Consider the following 21,986-nt stretch of genomic DNA (forward strand, 5'->3'; position numbering starts at 1 on the left):
TGCCCTCTTGCAACACCTACCGTCTTACTTGGGTTTCTCTTACCTTGGACAAGGGGTATCTCTTCAGGGCTGCTCCAGCAAAGTGCAGCCACTGCTCCTTACCTTGGATGAGGGGTATCTCCTCACCGCCGTCCCTTCTGACCTTGAACGTGGAATAGCTCCTCTAGGCCCTCCTGCGCCCGCGCAGCCACCACTCCTTGGAGGTGGGGTTGCTCCTCTCGGCCGCCTCCCCTGGCTTTGGACGTGGGGTAGCTCCTCCCGGCTGCTGCCCCTGACCTTGGACACGGGGTAGCTCCTCTTGGCCGTTCCTGCGCCGTCGCAGCCTGGCACTCTCGGCCACTGCCCCTGACCTAGTGAAGAGGAACTAAAAAGCCTCTTGATGAAGGTGAAAGAGGAGAGTGAAAAAATTGGCTTAAAATTCAATATTCAGAAAACGAAGATCATGGCATCTGGTCCCATCACTTCATGGGAAATAGATGGGGAAACAGTGGAAACAGTGTCAGACTTTATTTTGGGGGGCTCCAAAATCATTGCAGATGGTGACTGCAGCCATGAAATTAAAAGACACTTACTCCTTGGAAGAAAAGTTATGACCAACCTAGATAGCATATTGAAAAGCAGAGACATTACTTTGCCAACAAAGGTCCATCTAGTCAAGGCTATGGTTTTTCCTGTGGTCATGTATGGATGTGAGAGTTGGACTGTGAAGAAAGCTGAGTGCTGAAGAATTGATGCTTTTGAACTGTGGTGTTGGAGAGGACTCGTGAGAGTCCCTTGGACTGCAAGGAGATCCAACCAGTCCATTCTGAAGGAGATCAGCCCTGGGATTTCTTTGGAAGGAATGATGCTAAAGCTGAAACTCCAGTACTTTGGCCACCTCATGCGAAGAGTTGACTCATTGGAAAAGACTCTGATGCTGGGAGGGATTGGGAGCAGGAGGAGAAGGGGACAACTGAGGATGAGATGGCTGGATGGCATCACTGACTTGATGGATGTGAGTCTGAGTGAACTCTGGGAGTTGGTGACGGACAGGGAGGCCTGGCGTGCTGCGATTCATGGGGTCGCAAAGAGTTGGACACAACTGAGCGACTGAACTGAACTGATCATGTTATTAGGTGGTTGACATAAAAAGAATGATGGGATTAGAGTGTAGGAATCCTGAACTGAGGATGCTGCCTGGTGGAGGCACCTGGGAATACGTGGAATGTTTCGCTGCAGTTTGAGGAGCAACTCATACAGTGCAAGTTTGCTAAAGGGTGGTGAGAGAGGGCCAGGAACAGTGTTGGTTAGCCGTAGGGGCTTCCGAACAACGGAGATGCCCCAGGTGAACTGTAGTGAGCTCCAGCAGCCTGGCTGAGCTCTGACAACAGCCTAGCCCTTAGAGAGGACTTGGAGTGAGGGGGATGGTCCTGTTTTCAACAGGCAGGGGGCTGCCCTGTGGTTTCAGCAGAAACCTCTCCACTTCTCACCCAGCCCTCAGATGTGAGACATCTGTCAATTCCATGGCCAAGGTGACATCTTACTGCAGAGTGCTTTAAACTCTATAATTGGTCTCCATGGTTAAATATTTAAAGTGTATTTTTATGTGCAGTTTAATTTCTGCTGTGGCCTATTCTCTTTTGAAACTAAACCTGCTGACCCTTGGCTTCCATTCCATTTCAGAGTAATGGAAACCCAGGAATTCGCTTCTGCGGTGGAAATGTGTCAGCCGTGCCCACATTTTACTCCTCCACGAGCACCGCAGTCATCGTTTTCAAATCAGAAGTTTTCAGTATTAACTCTAGAGTGGGTTTTACCTATAAGATTGCAGGTGAGCTTGGGGATTTAATCTTTTATTCAGAAAAACTGCCATTATTACAATTACTGCTAGAGTTGACTCCTGTGAATAAATTAAGGTTTGTTGACACAAACCATACCCACGTGAAGTAAGACTTTACCAGAAGCCTTGCCCCATTTAGTAGATGACTAAAGCTGGCTTCTGAAGAGTTAAAGCAAATGAAATACTAATTAAAATGTTGAGAATGCAGGATATTAAGTTCATATTGTTAATTAAAAATATATACCAGTTACTATGTTAATTATGCTCTTAACCACATAGAGAAATCACTATGTATTAGAAAACTACTTTGGAAAAACCAAGGAGCCTTGAAAGAGTTACTTGTTCACTGTCACCGAGAAATTGATTTCCAGAGAACACTGTATGTAATGTTCGTTTCAAGCTTGATTAAAACCAAAGCTGCCTTTGATTAAAACAAACAAAAACAGTCAGGGTGTTTTTACCAAAAATGGTCAAAAGCTATATCAGTTGTATCAGAATGAACAATTCATCAAAGTATTTGAGGAAACATCCTCAGACAAAACTCTGTCTTGGAGGTAGAGTCTGTATGTCCAGAGTCTAAATGTCAGCCAGCTCCACCTCCGGATCATCAGAAAAGTGCAGAGAGTGCTAGAATGTTCATCTTCACAGGAGAGTCTTCACATTTCACATCTCACACTAGGATGTTTTGTGTTAAGACACTGCACTGCGTTTGCCCGGCACGCTGTCCACCTCAGGTCTTGGGATCTCAGTCATCTCAGAGGTAAATGGAGGAGCTAGATTAGCTTTTTTCTGAAGTTTGCTCCGATTTAATAATTTTCTTGAATTATTCCTGTCAAGTTGAAGGAGAACTAACTATTGGGATGCATACATTAATTAAGATACTGTCTTTCCTCTAAGATTGCAATCGAGAATATAAGAAGGCATTTGGCAACCTACGGAGTCCTGGCTGGCCAAGTGACTACGCCAGCGACGTGGACTGCACAACCGTGCTCACAGCCCCCGACAACCACACCATCTCCCTCTTCTTTCACTCATTTGGCATCGAGGACTCAAGTGGCTGCACCCATGACTTCTTGGAGGTAACACGCGGCTGAATATCATGTAAATGAACTATGTAAAAGATGCTGGATCCCTAAAGATTTGTCACCTTTTCCTCTGCTACTGCTAATCATATTCCTTCCTCATTTCATTAAATTGTTCATCATCCCTTCATCCCCTAGATACCAACCATCTCCAAGATCCAGACATGGGAAATCCAGGAGAGAACAAGACACAGTCAGGGTTCCCCGGGGGCTCACAATCCATGGGAAAGACAAGACAGGAAGTAGTCTGCTCTTGTTGACCAACAGCCAGCAAGGTTAGGGGCACTTAACCCACCTGGGGACAGAGAAGGCATCTTGAAGGCACTGATATGTGGCTTGAGACTGGAAGGACCAGAGGAAGGTCAAGTGCAAAGTGCTAATTTTGGAGATGGAAGATATGTCTGACTTTAATAAGAAATGATACTAAATAGTTTACCTGATTTAGCTGATGGCCACAGTATGTTCGGGGCATCTTCAGTGTTCTCTACGGAGAGTGTCTCCTTGACCACCTGTTTGGCAGACACAAGAGGAGCGCTTTGTTTCTTCCTCCTCCTCTGAAGCACCTTTGCTCTTTGCCTGTCCTCCCCCACCCACCCTACCCTCCTTCCCCCCAAACACACTGAGAGAGAACCCTCCCTTGTCTGGAGCTTAGCACCTATATTTTGCTATAAAAACCGCAGCGTTCTCTCCCGTGTCCTTTGCAGACTCTTTTGGAAATGTATTCATTCTTAGGAAGTAAACTGAGTTGCTGAGTAAGTCTCAGACGTACAAAGATGCTGAATCCCTCTGTGAATTGAATTCACACCTAAATCTTAATCCGAGAGTCCCTAAGTTGGCTGTGTTTCATGTACATGCGAATCTCTGGCAAGGTTCCCAAAAAGTTGGTTTGTTCCCCTAGACCTGTTATGGAGTTTTATTATCCTGGAAAGCGCCCCCCACCATAGAATTCATCTAAGTCCTTGGTTAATGACTATGCTCAACCTAGAGTGTAAAAGTTCTCAGAGGAAGCATATGCCTTTTCATGGGGAACCTTAGCCATGGTAGAAACTGGGAGGACATGGATGTAGCAGGGAGGAGATGAGAGAAGGACAGTCTTGTTGGCATCAATCAGGTTAGTAAACTCAGCCCTACGTACGTACCCACCATGGAGGCTGAACAGTTCCATGGAGCATAAAGCAGAAGTGAGAGGTGGAGAGAGACACAGAAAAAAGACAAACCATCCAGACAGTTCAGAGTCACAGTGCAGCTACTCCTGGTTCACATCAAGCCTGAGTTGCCCGTTAGTGACTAGCATGAACTCTGCTATTTGCCTCTGGATGCTGGGAAGCAAGGGCGACTCTCTAGCCGCCAAGCCTTAACCCATAGAAACGGGTCTGAAACTTCCCATCCAATAAGCAAAGACAGGAAACGGCAGCTCAGGCCTGCAAAGCCCAGCTGTTTCTGGTTTTCAGTGGGAAGATTCTGGCACGGTTTACTGCAGCCTCAGCATTCCGTTCATGTTAATGATGATGAGAATGGAAATTTATCAATGAGGATTCTGAATGTATTATACCCCTTGAAGGCCAAGCTCTCGACCCCATTTGAAATCTGCCTTTGCCTTCAGCAACCCTTTCAGGCTCATCTGCACTCCCAGAGATGCTCTCTGCTCTCCTGTCCCATTCCTCCTGTGCAGAGAGAAATGAAAAGGACGATTCATTGGCATATTCCGTGAGAATGAATATCCCGCTCCTTCTCTTAGAGCATCAACTTTCTAAAGAGGATCCAGAGGAAAAAGACCCATGTCCAGACTGGAGTAGGGCAGTTGGACTTCTGTCTGCTGACTGTGAACCGGCTGCTCCACCCACAGCAAGGCTACTTTGTATAAACACTTAGCAGAATAATCCAGAAAGGCATTTTTCTCTCCTGCTGGCTACTCTATAGACCTAAAAGGAATCTCTCCAGGGACTCCTCTCGTGGTCTAGTGGTTAGGACAGTGCTTTCACTGCTGGGGCCCAGGTTCGATCCCTGGTCGGGGAAGTAAGATCCCCCACAAGTCTTGTGGTAAAACAAACAAACAAAAAGTCAGGGTGGGGGATATCTCCTGAGCAACACAACCTGACCAGACTACCTACCACACCTCTGAAGACATTCTGTGACTTAAGACAACCAACAATTAACCACATGTTAAACTATGGGAATATAAAGGGAACAGAGGCACTTTCAGGATTTTAAATACAGGTATCAACTCAATAAAGTCAGCATCCCTCCAGGAGGGGCTGGATCCAGCCCAAACTCCTGAATCACGTGTGTTCATAGCCCTCAAGAGTCCTCCTCCAATTGGGGCTGATTGTGAATGTGTAGCGGGACCCAGGCTGGAGGGCAGAATTTGATTGAATTTGCCGTGTGGTTACCACAGGCACAGGACAGCTCGTTTCCTGTTTTCATGTGTGTCTACACCATGCAATGATTTTCTCTTTTAGAAATATATTCAGCTTCACAGTGTATTTTTAAAATATATCTAAACAGTCAGAAATTTTATAGATTGTTTTAATTATGTCCTTTTCCCATATAGAAATTCATTTTGTTTTGACTTTATCACACTTTGTATGTTGTTTTTTCATGGCCCCGTTATAGTCAACCCATTTTTAAGGAGAGATAAAAGCATAACTGCAGTATGATGAATAGACTACCACAGAGTTAACTGGAAATGATGCAGATATTTTTCTTCCCGCATCTTTTTAAAGTTCACTTTAACTACATTCTTTGAAGCATCTCCCCAAGAACAAAGATATAACTAGTTTGTTATACAGCAATCAACTAGTTGACTTTATCAGCAGAAACATGCCTCCGTGTTTTAACTGCTGGAGATGAATACATATTTCTGAATCCAAGTGTAAATAGTTTTTGATCTACAAATTTCATGTTTCTCTCCTTTGCAAATGAAAGTGCCATCTGAGTGTAAATATATATAAAAAGACAAAGTTTTTCTCAAAAAAGTTATTCAAATAGTCTCATGTCTTAATGTGGAGCAATGATAGATCAGAAAAGAAGGTACTATATGTCTAAGTGTCATCATTAATGGTGAATTTTTAAAGGTCAGAAACGGAAGTGAGAGCAGTTCGCCATTACTGGGCACATATTGTGGGACTCTGCTGCCAAATCCCATTTTCTCCCAGAGTCATGAACTATACCTTCGATTTAAGAGTGATGGTGCAACTTCTGGTCGTGGATATGAAATTATCTGGACCTCTTCACCCTCCGGTAAGACACTGGCACTTTGTCAGGGCAAGTGATGCAGCCGAGAAAAACATACAGTGTCTCATAGAAAAGACAGTTAAAGGGACCTCATCTTTCTCCCCAATCTGTGTACTTGATCATTTTCTGTTAAAAAATAGAGATTTTTTTTAATGATGAAATTATAGATTTAAAAAATTCTACTTGTATTTATTATTTCTCTAAAGAATATATATCTACATATGAGGCACAGATAAGGTATAAAGATTTTGTAATTAGTTTATACATTTTGATTTTGTCATATTTTAAAAAATTTTTATGTATTTATTCATTTATTTTTGACTGTGCTGGGTATTTGTTCCTAAGAGGGCTTTTCTCTAGTTGTAGAGAGTGGAGGCTACTCTTCGCTGTGGTGTGTGGGCTTCTCGTTGGGGTGCTTTCTCTTGTTGTGAAGCGTGGGCTCTAGGGTGCAGGCTTCAGTAGTTGTGGTAGGTGGGCTCAGTAGCTGAAGCTCCTGGGCTCTAGAGCACAGGTTCAATCATTGTGGTGCATGGGCTTAGTTGCTTCAAGGCACGTGGGATTTCCCAGACCAGGGAGTGAACCGGTGTCTCCTACACTGGCAGGCAGATTCTTTACCACTGAGGCACCAGGGAAGCCGATTTTGTCATATTTTTAACTTTCGGTTTGATCATCAAGGTGTACTTCTCTGAAAATTAAATAAAAGTTTGCCAAAAAGTTACAAACACATACTTGAGTACATCTAAGCAGCTGTGTTCCTTGGAGGCCCTCTCATTTCTGAATAGTCCTGGAGATTAATGGCTCTTGCAGGGCAGTAAGCACCTTCCTGCAGTTTGGGTTGGCTGTTTACTGATGAGTGAAGGAAATTTAAGTCATGTCAATACATTAAACTCAAGAAAGAAGGAATACTTTTATGAAATGTCCCTGAAAATATCTAAAAGCTTTCAACATAAGAATGTGGAAATGATTCATTTAAATATCCCGAGTGACTATAAAAAGATTCTATCAAGACAATTGTGGATAATGATTTCTTGGTACCTGCACAAAAGTAAAAGATGATCTCTATGCCCTAATTTTACAGATAAAGAAATAAAACACCCAACTGATGAGTTGCCTTAAACGCACAGCCAGACTGTGGCAGAGGCAGGCCCAAACCCCCACTGGTCAGAAACCCGGCTCTGTGCTCTTTAATTATGCTCTACAGTTTCTTCCTGCGTACAGCGTATCTGGATGCCCATGCCATCTGGTCTAAATCATGATAGATTTCCTGTGCAAACTGACAAACCGAAAAAATTAACACCGGTACTTAAAAAGCTTTGGCTTTCTTTTTAGGAGGGAGGGGGAACTACCCTGGTGGTCCAGTGGTTAAGACTTTGTGCTTCCACTGCGGGAGGTGTGGGTTCAGTCCCTGGTCAGGGAACTAAGACCCCCACATGCCACATGACTTGGCCAAAAAAAAAGAAAAGAAACTTTGACTTTTTAAGCATATCAGTCTTGGAGCTATCAGTTCTATGCCTGGTAAAGTCACTTTTTTTTAGTAAAGTAATTACTGCCTCGATGGACATGAGTTTGAGCAAACTCTGGGGGATGGTGAAGGACAGGGAAGCCCGGGTTGTTGCAGTCCCTAGGGTCACAGAGAGTCAGACACGACTGAGCTACTGAACAAACAACAAAAACAACAAATTACTGCCAAAACCTAAAATAAAACACCTGTTTCTGTGATCCTGCCCCAGAATTTCCCTTTTAATTTTACTTCACCCACATCATCACCACGTCACTGTCCTTGAGTCAAAGTACTCAAGATCAATCCAAGTACCTATACCACCAAAGTAGCCAAGATTGACTTCACTCTCTCCTGCAGTTACTTTATCAAGATCTTGGTTTTCCCATTGCGTTCTCAACTCACTATTTTCAAAAAATAGACCTGGAGGAAGTCGGTCCTAAGTGGTGAGCTGCAGGGAAAGGAATATATGGTGGAGGTGGGGATGGAGGTGGCAGGTGGTGATGGAGGAGAAGGATGTAGCCCATGAAGGCACAGGAAAAGGGTTTCTGCCTCCACTTTTCCTGCAAGGAGTCTCAGCACCTTAGGAAAATGTTGCATTGTCTTAAGTGCACTAAAGCACAGTGGGTGGTTTCTGCATGACTGAACCCAACTCCATGCTGCTGTTTCCTGGCAGGCTGTGGTGGGACTCTTTATGGAGACAGTGGCTCGGTCACCAGCCCTGGCTATCCGGGCACTTACCCAAACAATACTCACTGTGAATGGGCCATCCTTGCTCCAGCTGGAAGACCGGTCACCGTCAGCTTTTACTTTATCAGCATCGAGGATCCCGGAGAATGTGTCCAAAACTACCTCCTGCTCTACGATGGACCCGATGCTAATTCTCCATCCTCCGGGCCCTATTGTGGCGCAGTGAGTAGAATAAGCTTTTAAAAAATCCAATTATCATTTCAGAATAATTAAAGTAGCTTTAAAGGGCATGTTTAAAGGCAGACATGCAATCACAGAGCACAACATACTTTCATTAATGCAATTCAGTTTTCTGACTTTCCTGTTTATTTGGGGAGCACGAGTGCCACCTAGTGGACTTTTCATTAAATTAATAATGGTGGTAGTGGTGGTTTAGTCTCTATGTCATGCCCGACTTTAGCCCCCCAGGCTCCTCTGTCCATGGGATTTGCCAGGCAAGAATACTGGAATGGGATGCCATTTTCTCCTCTAGGGGATCTTCCCGACCCAGGGATCAAAGCCAGGTCTTCTGCATTACAGGCAGATTCTTTACTGACCCAGCCACCGGTATTATTAACCGTTACAAAACTTGACTGTGCATCAAAATTACATATGCAGTTATTTAGCATCACAGACTTCCAGTCCCCACTCAGCCCATAGAATCAAAGTTTCTGGGGGAGCACTTGTGGCCTGCTGCTTTGTGGAAGTTCCATGTGTGGTTTAAAGGCACTGTCCAGGGTTGCCCATCCATGTTATTTCTGCGTGACTAGAATTACAGTCTTATCTCTGTACCTGCAGGGGATCGGTCCCATGCCCCCCCCCACCCAGATACCACATTCTCAGGTGTTCAGATCCCTTATAAAAACTGGCCTAGTGAGTACAGTCCGTCCCCCATATCGCGGATTCTGTATCCACAGGTTCTGTATCTGCTGGATTCTGTGGTTGGTTGAATCTGCTATGTAGATTAGCAGATTAGTCAGCCCTCTGTCCTTACAGGGCTGACTGTATAGAAATGTTGGATGCCTGCCTCCATTCCATTCACCGCTTGCTGAAAATTGTGGGAACTCTTTGAAGAGATTCACAGGGATATTAACAGTTGTCCTGGGGACTGAGAGTTTGTTTTGGTAAATCTCAGATCTCCCCTGAGCCCTCCAGGAGATTCTGATGTTGACTCAACATTGCTGCATCCCCCCTCGCTGCCTTTTGTTTTATGTCCAAGTGGATGGATGTTTCCAGAGCTTCAGTGCGAGGGATGCATGATTACTGATGAGAAGTTAGCTGTTTCTTACTGTTTTGCTCTTTGTCCATTTATGCTTTCTGATCAAACTAACAGAGAATTGCCTCTGCTGGAAATCTAGAGTTTTTAGAATATAACTACAGTTTATAAAATTGATTAACAGTATTATCAAAAATATTTTTTAAAAAACCACTTTTCTAAAACTGAGAGTTCTCCCATATATTCTTCTAAACACTTTTGAGGAATATATTTCTATACACACACATATTTTATCCTGTTTTGTGGTTTGGTTTTTTTCTTCCACTGACTGATATATCATTAACATCTTAACTATATCATTAGGCAAATAACCATATCATATTTAATCACTGGGTGGTTTTCTCTTGCATGGGTGCAGCCTAATTTCTGGAATGAGGCTCCTCTGGTTTACAGACAACACATCAATAAACTCTCTGGTAGCTCTGTCCCTCTACACAGAGCTAATTACTGAGGGAGAAATCTGGGTCACCTGACTAGTGGATACTCCCTTGCAGTTATTCACAGGGGCCCACAGAAAAGAGATCCCAGTAAATGAGTCACATGTCATATTTGGAAGCTAACTGGGCCTTAGACATTTAGTTGAGTGGTGTAGGAATTCCCCAGGGGTCTAGTGGTTAGGACTTGGTGCTTTCACTGCCATGGCCCAGGTTCGGTCCCTGCTGGGAAACTAAGATCCCACAAACTGCACTGTGCAGCCAAAAAAGAAAGAAAGAAATAAAGAAAGAAATCTGTGAAAATTTCAAAAAGAGATTATTTTCAAAATATAATTGCTTCATGTCTGTATGACTTTTTTTTTTTTTTTGGTTTTCAGTGACTTTCAAATATACAATCCCATTTGATCCCTGGACTTTGCAGATAAAAGAAAACTGAGGCACTGAGAGAGATTACTGCCATTTAAACCAATGTCACATTAAATTCAAGTCTGTAATTAGTTATGTCTCCTTTTCTTAACTATTGATGTTTGTAGTATTTTCCCAGTTTTAAATTTTCTTTAGTAAATTTAGACCTAGTTTCCAGAGTAATTGTTTTATTATTTAAAGATACCATTGATTTATTTAGTGTGTGAAGCCCAGCAGGGTCAGTGTATTTACAGAAAAACAGTGGGAGTCCCTTCTTGGATAGCTAATCATACAATCATTGGGAAATGTTTTCTTTTATGATAATTGTCATTGCTCACTGGCATCTGAGTTACAGAATCTGAACATCTAGAAGCATGGGAGAATGACAGGGAAGTAAGGAGGAGTTTACATTTTTTTAAAGAGAAGGAGTTTAAAATTTTTGTAATCTGCTCATACTAGTTTGTCAGCACAGAATAACAAGTAGAAATTTGGGAGCAGGTTGAAATGGAAAGAAAAAGTGTGTGCACACAGCAATTGATCCATATTGTGTATCCCTTAGTATCTCTTTTTAGGAAAAAGAATTCCTGTGCTGTGCTCACCTGAATAATTTCCTGCCTTGGAAATAAGTCTGGCTGTTTTTTGTTTTTGATGACTCTGGGTAGGACTGAGGCAGGGGACCTGAGCAGAACCAGAGGAACAGGGCCCCAGACTGCAGCCTTGACCCTGTGTGATATGCTTTGCTTCTGTGCCTGTTACTGACTTATTTCCTACCTCACCTCTCCCACTGGGATGTCAGCTTCATGAGAGCAGGGATTTTTGCATGTTTGGTTCATTTTTTATATCCCTAGTGCTAATAATTGGAGAAGAAAAGAGACCCATCTACCCACTCTTTCTATGCACACAGATACACACAAACACAACTGTTCCCCACAAAGGATATGAAAATCATCCCCCAAAGAAAAGTACAGGTGTTGGTGAAGGGAGTAATTTACTTTATTCAGATGTTCATTTTAGTTGCGGACATAAGTTGTGTTTCCCATCAGAAGAATGAAAATTTCAATAAGAACTTGAATTGGAAATTCAAAGTTTAGTGACAGTTTTATTGAAATGCAATTCACATACCATAGAAATCATCTACTTAAAGAGTAAAATTCAATAACTTTTAGTCAGTTCCCGGATCCAGGAAGCTGTTGTCACTGTGCTTGATTTTAGAACATTCTTGTACTCCAGAAGGAAACCCTGTATCCATTAGCAATCACTCCCCATTGCTCCTTACTTTCCGCACCCCCACCCAGCAATATTCTTGTGTAAAGTCTCTACATTAATACTTAGCAAGATCACTTCTAGACACATATGAAGGTTTACTGAAAATTCTAGAAGGCTTCTTTATGTTGTACTTGTTTACTACTACTGACATTTCTGGGAAAATGTTCAAATTTTATATAATTTGTTACTTCTTTTCTTTTTCAATTTTAGGACACTGATATAGCTCCCTTTGTGGCCTCATCACATCGTGTCTTCATAAGATTTCACACAGAGTATGCAGCCCGACCATCAGCGCTCCGGTTAACCTGGGCCAGCTAGCCCAGTGAGGCCGGGTCTGCCCAGCACCTTGGATATTCCGCAGGGGCTGGACCCTCCGGCCTCACGCTGGACAGGATCCTTGACCCTCTGCCTGTGCCACTGAGAATAATCTGAACTTTTATGTGTTTCATCAAAGTACACGTGGAATCAACATTTGTACTTATTTTTTGAATGTAGAACATAGCTTCTTTAATCTAGTATTTTGAGCTGAAAATTTCTAGAATCCCTTAAAGGGTTGGAAATGATTATGGCCTGTGTGCTGTACACTTTCAGAAGTTGATTAAATAGAAGTATGGTTTTCTCTGTGAATGTCAAATTAGGGATGATAAACCTTACTGAAATCTCAACAGTAGCGCTGCATGTTCTTTTTAACTCACTGAAATTTGTCTTTCACTGTAGGTCTGTGTAAAACTTCAAGTTGAATAGTTCCATTTTGAGAAAGTGTATGACTCATTCAGGATAGGAACTCCAGAGCCCAGTTGCCTGTGTCTGAATTTTAGCCTTTCCAGCCACTTCCTTAACTCTCCGGCCCAGTTTCCCTATGTGCCACTTGTCTATTTGGACACAACTTCACAAGATGTGAAGTTATACCTAGTTAAGCATGCTTTCATCAAGTATTCTGCTATTTTAAATCCGGAGACATTAGGTTAAAAATACAAAGTTAAGTCTTATGAAGGACATGGGACCAAATGAATGAAAGACATTATGAAATGTGTTACTTCATCTTCCTCTACTACTCAGATGCCAGGGGAATGATACCTGCACAGACTACAGAGCCACCTAAATGAGATAGTCTCAGCTTAGCTCTATCATGGTTGGATACATCAACTTTGTGGAGGACTCTATTGGAAAGAATGGTGAACATGATGAAGAGACCATCAAACCCAAGTTCTTGACAAAGCTGGAACAATGGACTGAAACTCTTGAGACGAAATTTGATGGGAATAGATACAAGATTTAGCTTTTTTATCTAAAAATGAATCACAGAGGTACAGAATATGGAGAAAGTTGAACAATAACCTATGAAATAGTAGTTTTATCTGAAAGCAAGATTAGCATATGCAGCTTTCAAACAGTAAGAGATGATCGGATCTGTGATTGCATCATTAGAGTAACGACGTCTACAAAAGTCATTTTTAAAGAGTTATTTTTTCTAGGAGGCATGTGAGAATATTCAGAAAGTGCATCTATCAAGCAGAGATAGCATAATCAATCTTCGTATGTAATTTTTAAACTAATAACAGGAAATAAGAATATTTTCCCCCATTCTGTAGGCCACAAATGGAATCCAAAAACAACAACAGTGACCACATAATATAAAATGAATGGGCTTGAAGAGTGGATGAGGGGAGTCTTACTTGGAAGTAAACGGAGCTCAGGAGTCAGGGGAGCCAGGCTTCCATCCACCATGTGATCTTTTCTCCTCTTCTTGTCTGTCTCCCTAAAGAGCTGGACTTTAGTGGGAAGAACTGAGCATCTGCCTTTTGGTCTTCAAGGTTAAGTTAGCCGTCACTGGACAGTCACCCTCATCTGACCTTCAGGGAACTGCCTGGGATAAGTCAGCCAGAGGCCACCACAGGCCAGGGATCTCCTGGCACTTCAAGCACCTGTGAAGAAAACCCCAGGGATGGTTGGGCCAATGTTAGTTTGGGGCTGAGTGATGCCTGGGTTACTCCTCCTACTTGTCATCATCTCCTAAATTTCAACTCTATTTTATTAGTCAATGGAATTTGTTAAAAATCCAGCACATGCTTTTCAAGGGAATAGTAACATAATTAATTTTGTTAATAAAAAGGAGAACTCACATCAGTAGCATTTGCTTTATGCCAGGCATCATTCTCTCATCACTCATGGAAATCTAAGAACAATCACCTCCATTTTACAGTTGAGGAAAATGAGGTATGAAAAAGTTTGTAAAATCTCAGTGACGGAATGGTGATTTTAACCTCAGCAACCACCCAAGAAAGTTCCTCCCATCCAGCCAGAAGGATTATGTGTGAACGTATTAAGTATGAAAACCCGACTATCTTCATAGATCTAGTGACATTACTAAAAAATATGGCCTGAAAATTTTCTGATGCAATTGCTGTTATTTTAGTAAAAATGTAGAAATTATACGGAGTCAAAGATAGTGTTAAAGGAAGAAAATGTTTTACTTATTGAGACTTCAAATCACTCCATGGCTACAATTTAATGGGAAAGTTATTGGAAGAAACATGGTATGATAATTTTTGGATATTAATGAGAAATTGGCTTTTCAAATTTTAATTTCATACCTTCATATGTTTCTTTGTAAGTTGTTTATTATAAGCACAGTTTAGAGACTACAAAAGGCATTTAAAAAATAATTTTATTTATTTTTGGCTGTTCTGGGTCTTCGTTGCTGTGTGGACTTTTCTCTAATTGAGGTGGGTGGGGGCTACTCTTTAGTTGCACCGTGCGGGCTTCTCATTGTGGGCTTCTCTTATTGCGGAGTGCAGGCTCTGTTACAGCACAGGCTCAATAGCTGTGGCGCGTGGCCTTGCTTGCTCTGAGGCATGTATAATCTTCCCAGACCAGGGATTGAACCTGTGAACTCCTTCATTGGCAGGCAGATTCTTTACCACTGAGCCACCAAGGAAGTCCCTACAAAAGACATTTTCAAAATGAACGATTTATATAATAATTTACTTGAATTTCAACCATTGTTTTGTAGTCTGGGGTGCTGATACTGAGCAGGAACCTGTGGGGCTTCTGGGCCTTTCTGTGTGTCGGGCATTTCTTGATTACAAAAATAGGCTTTAATCAGTCTCCATGACCTTCCCTGTGCTCCAAGGAGCAGGTTCAAATAGTTGCTAATTAGGGAAGAGAGGGTTGTGGAGACTGTCTCTCTGTCAAGAGACAGTCAAGGAACTGTCAAGAAACAATAGTGTAGCCCTGGTCCACCAGGTGGGAGAAATTAGCGGTAAGCTGCCCACAAGCACGTGAACTCCAGACTGCTTGGAACTGGAAGGTTGATGAGGCTGACTCCCCTCCACCTCACCACCAGCCAATCAGGAGAATGTCCAGGAGCAGATCACACTCTCTTTGAACCATTCCTATTTCTCACTACACCCTCTAGGTTGGGACAGTTGATTTTTTTTTAATCACTTAATTTATTTGAATTGGAGGATAATTACTTTACAATATTGTGGTGGTTTTTGCCATACATTGACATGAATCAGCCATGGTGCACATGTGGGACACAGTTTTGAGGGCATTAGTCTGCTCTTCTCCCTTCTGCCTGGCAAACCAGTAAAGCTTTTCTATTTCACCCAAAACTCTGTCTTTAAGAATTAACTTGGTGTTGGTGTACAGAGGCCAGATTCAGCTTCAGTACCTCGGGGAACCAGGCATCCCCCTTGATTGTCCTTGACTGGCCCACTCTGGGGGCTCACAGGCAGGGGTAGAACATTCCCTCCAAAGGAGAATGAAGCACAGACTTTGTGTAAGTTCTTGGCAGTGACACTGCAAGGGCGATTTCAGCTCAGATAAATACTTTTCCTTGCAGGAATAGCTACCTAATATGCAGGGCCCCTGGTTCAAAGTGTTAAACATCTCAAGCTGGTGACATCAGAACAAGAAACTAACTGTGGGGCCTATTTAAGCCCGGAGTTTTCTGACACTGTGTACTGTTTGCATATCCAGGAAGCCAGTCCTGTTTCCATGTTATAAAAATCTGGAACTTAGGGACACATTTCATTAAGAATTGTACTGGTGAAAAGTGAAAAGAATGGAAGAAGGTTATAAAGGAGTGAAAACGAATTTCTGGAAAATTGGAAGTGAATGCAAACATGGGGAAGCACCCTTGTGAGGACCATCTTCTAACCTATGAAGAAATTTAACAAATAGCCTAGGAAAATTAATGATGACTTAAGAGGGAAACAAATACACATCAACAATAGAGGAGGAAGTAGAGCACACCAGCTAGCTAGGAAAATCAGCTCAGGTTTCATGCTTCAGTACAAAAGGAAAACCAGGAGTCAGCAGACAGAGGAAAAGTTACAGCAGCCATAATGGGAACGAACTAGATAAACTAACAAAAAATGGGACATGAGGAAACAATTTAGTAAACAGAAGAAAGGTTTAAAAATTGCTATCCTCAGAGATATTTGAGAACAGTGTGCATTCATGAAACAAAAGCAGGGCACTATTAAACAAGGAAGGCTTAAGAAGCATATTTCATTAATAGTCAAAACAACTTTAAAAATTTTAATAGCTTAAAAAAATTAACATCTTTGCAAGATAAAACAGAGAAAATCTTCCAGAACGTTAAATTAAAAAGTGTGTGTGTTGTGGGGGGGGGGGGGCGGGGGTGTTAAATATATGAGGGGGAAAAAAAACCTAGCTACTGAAAACTGGCCCAGGAAGCTGCCATATGAAAAGATTTCCAAGAGTGATAAATCATAGAAAATGGTAGGAAATTTCAAAAGAATTAACTGAAAACAATTTCTAGAGAGGAAGAGAGAAATGAACCATCCTCTGAAAACGACCCAATGAGCACTGAACAGATTAAACAAAAAAAGAGCTTCCATCAGAGAGATTATGGTGATGAATAATAAAAAGATCACAAATGCTTCTCAAGGGAAAAAAATAGTTTCCTGCAAAGATTTAAGGAGACGTTTCTGGGCATCAACATTGCAAGCAGAAGTCACTGGAACTATGCCATTGAGATTTAAGAGAAACTGATTTTGAACCTAGAATTCCATGTGGGGCATGGGAGAAAAAGGACATTTAAAAACATGCGACTTTGTGCCTCTTATACATCCTTTTAGAGAAGGTTACTTGAGAGTAGTTACTCAGCAAGGTGACTACCAGAAATGTCTGTTTAAACCCAGGAACCAAGTTTTAAAAAGTTACAATCTCTCAGCTGGAAGGACAAAGAATCAGTTCAAGTTACAGCAGTATATTAGTAGGTTCCTAAAGTCTTCAGGAAGAATCCATTGGATTTCAAACAGTGTAGAGTAAAGAAAAGCTTAAGGTTATAAGAAGAAAAACAAATTCTAGTTAAAAGAAAAAACAACACAAAATTGTTCGAGGAAATCATCATTCAACAGAAAGCAAACTAAGCTATGACATAGCATAAGAACACAGGGGTCACGTATTTATCATATGTCTATTCCCTGTCCTGTGACTCAAGGCTCCATGATTGCGACCTGGACGCCAGGGACACACAGACCATCAGATAATTCTTGCTTTCTGGAGCTCAAAATGTACCGGGAGGTACAACTGTGGGGAAAGGATTCAGGGTAGCAACTTCCAGTAAGTTAAAGAAGTAACACACTGAGAGACTATTGACTTGTCACTTGTCCCTGACACAGCCTGAACCCGGGCCCAAACTTCCCTGGTTCCGCCCACAGCACTCTGGCTTCCATTTACAAATTGAGCCTGCGCACCGGGCGGCTTCTCTCCGATCCGAAGCCTAATCTGGGGGGGCGGGGCACTAACCACGGGTGGGGCGGAGTCTCCAGGCCGAACAGCATACATGATTGGCTAGCCGCAGGGCACGCATTCTTTTATGGGCGGAGCCTCGCCCTGAGCCACGTCTAGTAAGCAGTTCTCCTAATTAGGGAAGGGCCTGAAGCGGGCGGGGCCTGGAGTTGCTAGCGGTCCGTTGTGCGCCTGCGCGGAGTGCCGGGACAGGGCGTGTTCCTCGTTTGGGTGCTCGTCTTGCACCGACCGAGCGCATCTCTCGCTGCAGAAGTCTGTAGTTTCTGCCTGTTAAGTGCAGCCCTCCGCAGTGAGTGTGTGTGTGGTTGCAGTTGTGTTTGCTTCTCTCCGCGGCGGGAATGGTGCTGGACCCTCCCCACTTCTCTGTCCCTCGCTCCCCAACCCCCATCCTTGTTCCCAGACCCTTCCCGCCGCTGCCCACTTCCCAGCACCTGGGGAAAACTGGAGAGTGTCAGCTGGGGGCTCGCTCATTTCTCTCCTTGCACCCTTCTGGCCGTCGCCCACGTGCTTTGTTATTGTTTGGTACAGGTCATGTCCAAGTCTCTGAAAAAGTTGGTGGAAGAGAGCCGGGAGAAGAACCAGCCGGAAGTGGACATGAGTGACCGAGGCATCTCTAACATGCTGGACATCAACGGCCTGTGTAAGTTCTCCGGAGGGCCTTCCTCTCGGAGAGGGTGGGTTTATCAGTTTAACAAGTAACTGCTGGTGGCAGTTCGAGACATTCTGATGGTTTCCACCCCACCTGGTGCTTGTAAAGGGCATTTGTCTAGGGCTTAGCTCAGAAAGCTTGCACTCAGATTTGTTCTCTCAGCTGGAAAACAGGCACGAGAGCAAGGTTAAGAATTACACGAACTTGTAGCTGCTGGATCTCATCATTCGTCCATGCTGATTGATGTTTTTTGGGTGGATTTTCCACAGTTTACTAAATAGCCACTTGGTGTTTTTTTTTAAAATAATTTTTATTGGAGCATAGCTGATTTATAATGTGCTGGTTTCTGCTGTACGCAAAGTGATTCAGTTATACAGATACATACATCCACCCTTTTTTAGATTCGGTTCCCATATAAGTCATTATAGAGTACTAAATAGAGTTCTCGGTGCTATACAGTAGGTCCTTATTAGTTGTCTTATACATAGTAGTGAGTATATGTCAAACCCAATTTCCCAGTTTTCCTCCTCTTCCCCCTTAGGGAAGTTTTCTACATCTGTGACTCTGTTTTGTAAATAGGTTCATTTGTATCGTTTTTTTTTTTTTAGATTCCGCATAAAATTGATATCAGATGATATTTGTCTTTCTCTGACTTCACTCAGTGTCTATCCATGTCACCACAAATTACATTATTTCATTCTCTTTCATGGCAGAGTAGTATTCCATTGTATATCTGTATCACATCTTTATCCATTCATCTGTCATTGGACATTTAGGTTGCTTCCGTGTGCTGGCTATTATACACAGTGCTGAACATTGTATCCTTTTGAAACATGTTTTTCTTCAGTTACAAGCCCAGGAGTGGGATTGCTGGATCATATGGTAGCTCAATTTTTAGCTTTTTAAGGACCCTCCATACTGTACTCTGTAGTGCCTCTGTCAGTTTACATTCCCACTAGCCGTGTAGGAGGGTTCCCTTTTCTCTACACCCTCTTCAGCATTTATTGTTTGTTTCTAGACATTTTGATGATGGTCATTCTGATCAGTGTGAGGTGATACCTCATTGTGGTTTTGGTTTGCATTTCTCTAATAATTAGTGATATTGGGCATCTTTTCATGTGTCACTTGGTTTTTTAATGGGAAATTATTTCTGAATCATTTTCCATTCTTTTTCCACATGAAAGTTACATGATAAGCATTTCTTGACTCATTATCTTTTTCCGTTTTTTTTCCTTCTGACTTAGTTCAGGCTTTTGTTTCTTCTTCCTGCTGTTGTGCTGTCTTCCTAATGCTCCTCTCACCTCCACTTTCACTGCCCTTGTACTGCCCTTAAGTTTTTATTTTGTAAGAAGCATAGCCAATTAATAATGTTGTGATAGTTTTCAGGTGGACAGCAAAGGAACTCAATGATACATTTACATGTATCCATTCTCCCCCAAACTCCTCTCCCATCCAGGCTGCCAGGTAACATTGAGCAGAGTTCCCTGTGCTATACAGTAGGTCCTTTTTGGTTACCCATTTTAAATATAGCAGAGTATTCAGGCCAATCTCAGGCTCCCCAACTATCTCTTTCCCCATCCTTCCCCCTAACTGCCCCTGTACTTTAAACACTGTATTGCTTTCAGTGTTATTCTCCTGTAACAGGCATTTTATTGCAACTCTCTCCTTTAAACCAGGGATTGCAGTCTCAGATGGCTTCAGGTTTGTGCCTTGGACAGAGATCAGGGTTGGTGTCATTGATATATCTCTACAGAAGGCCAGGGAATGGAAAACTGTAGGTGATTGACACTCGATAGTCCTTCAGAAGACACCTGCCATGAAGGTTAGCATCTCAGCCTCCTGTAATGTGTTGACTTCTCAGTGGTGGTGGCTTCTTGGTGACAGCAACAGAGCAGGGGTCTCAGGTGCTTAACTGATGGTTGGGAACATCGATGTTTCCCCTCACTGCCCCTGCCCTGCAGGGTCACAGTGGTCATTGGGCACACGGCTGCGTCAGAAAAAGATGCTGAGGCGCAAGCAGGAGGCCTGGCTCAGCTGTGCCCTTGGCCTCACAGCTCTCTGCTCCTCAGGATGTCTCTCTCATGGGCTTGAAAAAAGGTTGCTCTCACTAGAGGAACTTTGTACTCCTCAGCTTTGAAGAGGGTTCTCTATGTTATATTTGTAAGTCAGGAGAGTGGTGGAGCTATTCCAGTTCAGTTGTTTTATCTCTTTGAAGCCTTGGCTTGTATTGAAGAAGAAAAGATAGCCACTTGCTTCCTGAAAAAGCTGCTTCCGGTGTAGTATGAAGTGCTGAAAAGCAAGGTCATTGTTAACATTTTCCCGGAGAAGTCACTTCAGGAAGAGCAGGAGTGCTTCTTGGGGAGTTTAGTGGCAGTGAATTTGGACACTTCGCCTCCATCCTCTGGAGTGGGCTAGACCTAAGAAGTGACTGCTTTCTGCAAAAAACTCCCTGACTTCTGGAGTCTGGAGGGTCCCAGGATGCCTTCAGGACCCCACCCTCCACTGGGGCTCAGTGGTCAATAGTGTACAGAATGCTTACTCCATGTACTTTAATGTCTTAGATATTAAAATATTCGGCATGATCACGTTAGCTGTACTATAAGGATTCCCATAGTCTTTTGCTTATAAAATTTTGACTATAATCATGAGGTTTTTGCTTATTATTTTTTTTTAATTTATTTTGTCTGTTCAGCTTGTGGGATCTTACTTCCCCGACTAGGGATTCAACCCAGGCACAGCTGTGAAAGTGCCAAGTCCTAACCACTGAACTGCCGGGGAGGTCCCCAAGGTTTTATGTGCTAGTATCAAGATTGAACCCAGGGAACAGGTTATTTCCATGGACAGAGAATGGTTATTGTATCTCAAGCTTTCCCTTCATTATCTTTTTTTAGTTATTGTTTTTATTTATTTATTTTTGCCATACTGTGTGGCATACGGGATCTTAGTTTCCTGATGAGTCGAATCCATGCCCCCTGCAGTGGAAGTGCAGAGTCTTAGCCACTGGACCACCAGGGAAGTCCCTCTCTTTGTTATCTTTACTTTTAGTTTCTCTAAGGGCAGGAATTAAGCTTTGAATCTAAGAGTGGCTGTTGTGTACTTATTCTAAGCATAGGAAATAGGCTTTGTTTCTGCTTGGAAAGTTGTGTCTTATAAACGCAGCACTTCCTTGCTCCAAGGCAGTAAGTTGCCTTTCAAAGATGCAACTTTGGAGTTGAGGTACCAAAAGCTTTCTGGTAAGAAAACTTCCTAGGCTGGAGACAGACATCAGCCAGGTTTTAGAGTTTTCTGTCAGTCCAGTCGGGTTCTGGGGATGGTCAGATCTGACCCTGAGAGACAGACATGGTCCAGTGCTTACAAGTGGGGCCTTGGAGCCAAATAGACTGGGTTCAGATTGTCCATCTTACTAGTGTGTTAGTTTAGAGAAACGACTTAACCTTTCTGAGCCTCGAGTGCCTCCTCATTAGATGGAAACATAAGTACAGGTGGCGCTAGTGGTAAAGAACCTGCCTGCCAGAGCAGGAGATGTAAGAGATGAGGGTTCGATCCCTAGGTCACCCCCTGGAGGAGGGCATGGCCACCCACTCCAGTATTCTTGCCTGGGGAATCGCCATGGACAGAGGAGCCTGGGGGGCTACAGTTCATAGGGTCGCAAGGAGTTGGACACGACTGAAGGGACTTAGCACAGTACAGCACAAGTCCCCACGTGGCACAGGTTTAGACCTGAGTGCATGGCTTCATGTCAAGTGCTTAGCACCGAGCCCAGTTCTGAGTACACAGTGGCTGTTAACTGTTCGTACGAATGTCCAG

At 42.9% G+C, this 21,986-nt stretch overlaps 2 protein-coding genes across 4 annotated transcripts in view; both read left to right on the forward strand.

Annotated features, from left to right (window-relative positions):
* Positions 1–14,290, forward strand: part of CUBN (cubilin) — a 261,035-nt gene extending 246,745 nt beyond the window's left edge. The window contains exons 63-67 of the mRNA XM_005891915.2: positions 1,663–1,810; positions 2,717–2,898; positions 5,976–6,141; positions 8,310–8,545; positions 11,954–14,290. Coding sequence (XP_005891977.2) covers positions 1,663–1,810; positions 2,717–2,898; positions 5,976–6,141; positions 8,310–8,545; positions 11,954–12,061 — 840 coding nt within the window. The 3' untranslated portion in view covers positions 12,062–14,290. The remainder of the gene's footprint in view (positions 1–1,662; positions 1,811–2,716; positions 2,899–5,975; positions 6,142–8,309; positions 8,546–11,953) is intronic.
* A 3,373-nt stretch (positions 14,291–17,663) lies between these two features.
* Positions 17,664–21,986, forward strand: part of RSU1 (Ras suppressor protein 1) — a 205,655-nt gene continuing 201,332 nt past the window's right edge. For all 3 annotated transcript variants that reach the window (XM_070381905.1, XM_070381903.1, XM_070381904.1), the window contains exons 1-2: positions 17,664–17,819; positions 18,059–18,170. In XM_070381905.1, the coding sequence (XP_070238006.1) occupies positions 18,062–18,170 (109 nt within the window). In that variant the 5' untranslated portion in view covers positions 17,664–17,819; positions 18,059–18,061. The remainder of the gene's footprint in view (positions 17,820–18,058; positions 18,171–21,986) is intronic.

The sequence above is a fragment of the Bos mutus genome, chromosome 13 (assembly GCF_027580195.1).
Source record: "Bos mutus isolate GX-2022 chromosome 13, NWIPB_WYAK_1.1, whole genome shotgun sequence".
In the NCBI taxonomy this organism is placed as follows: Eukaryota; Metazoa; Chordata; class Mammalia; order Artiodactyla; family Bovidae; genus Bos; species Bos mutus.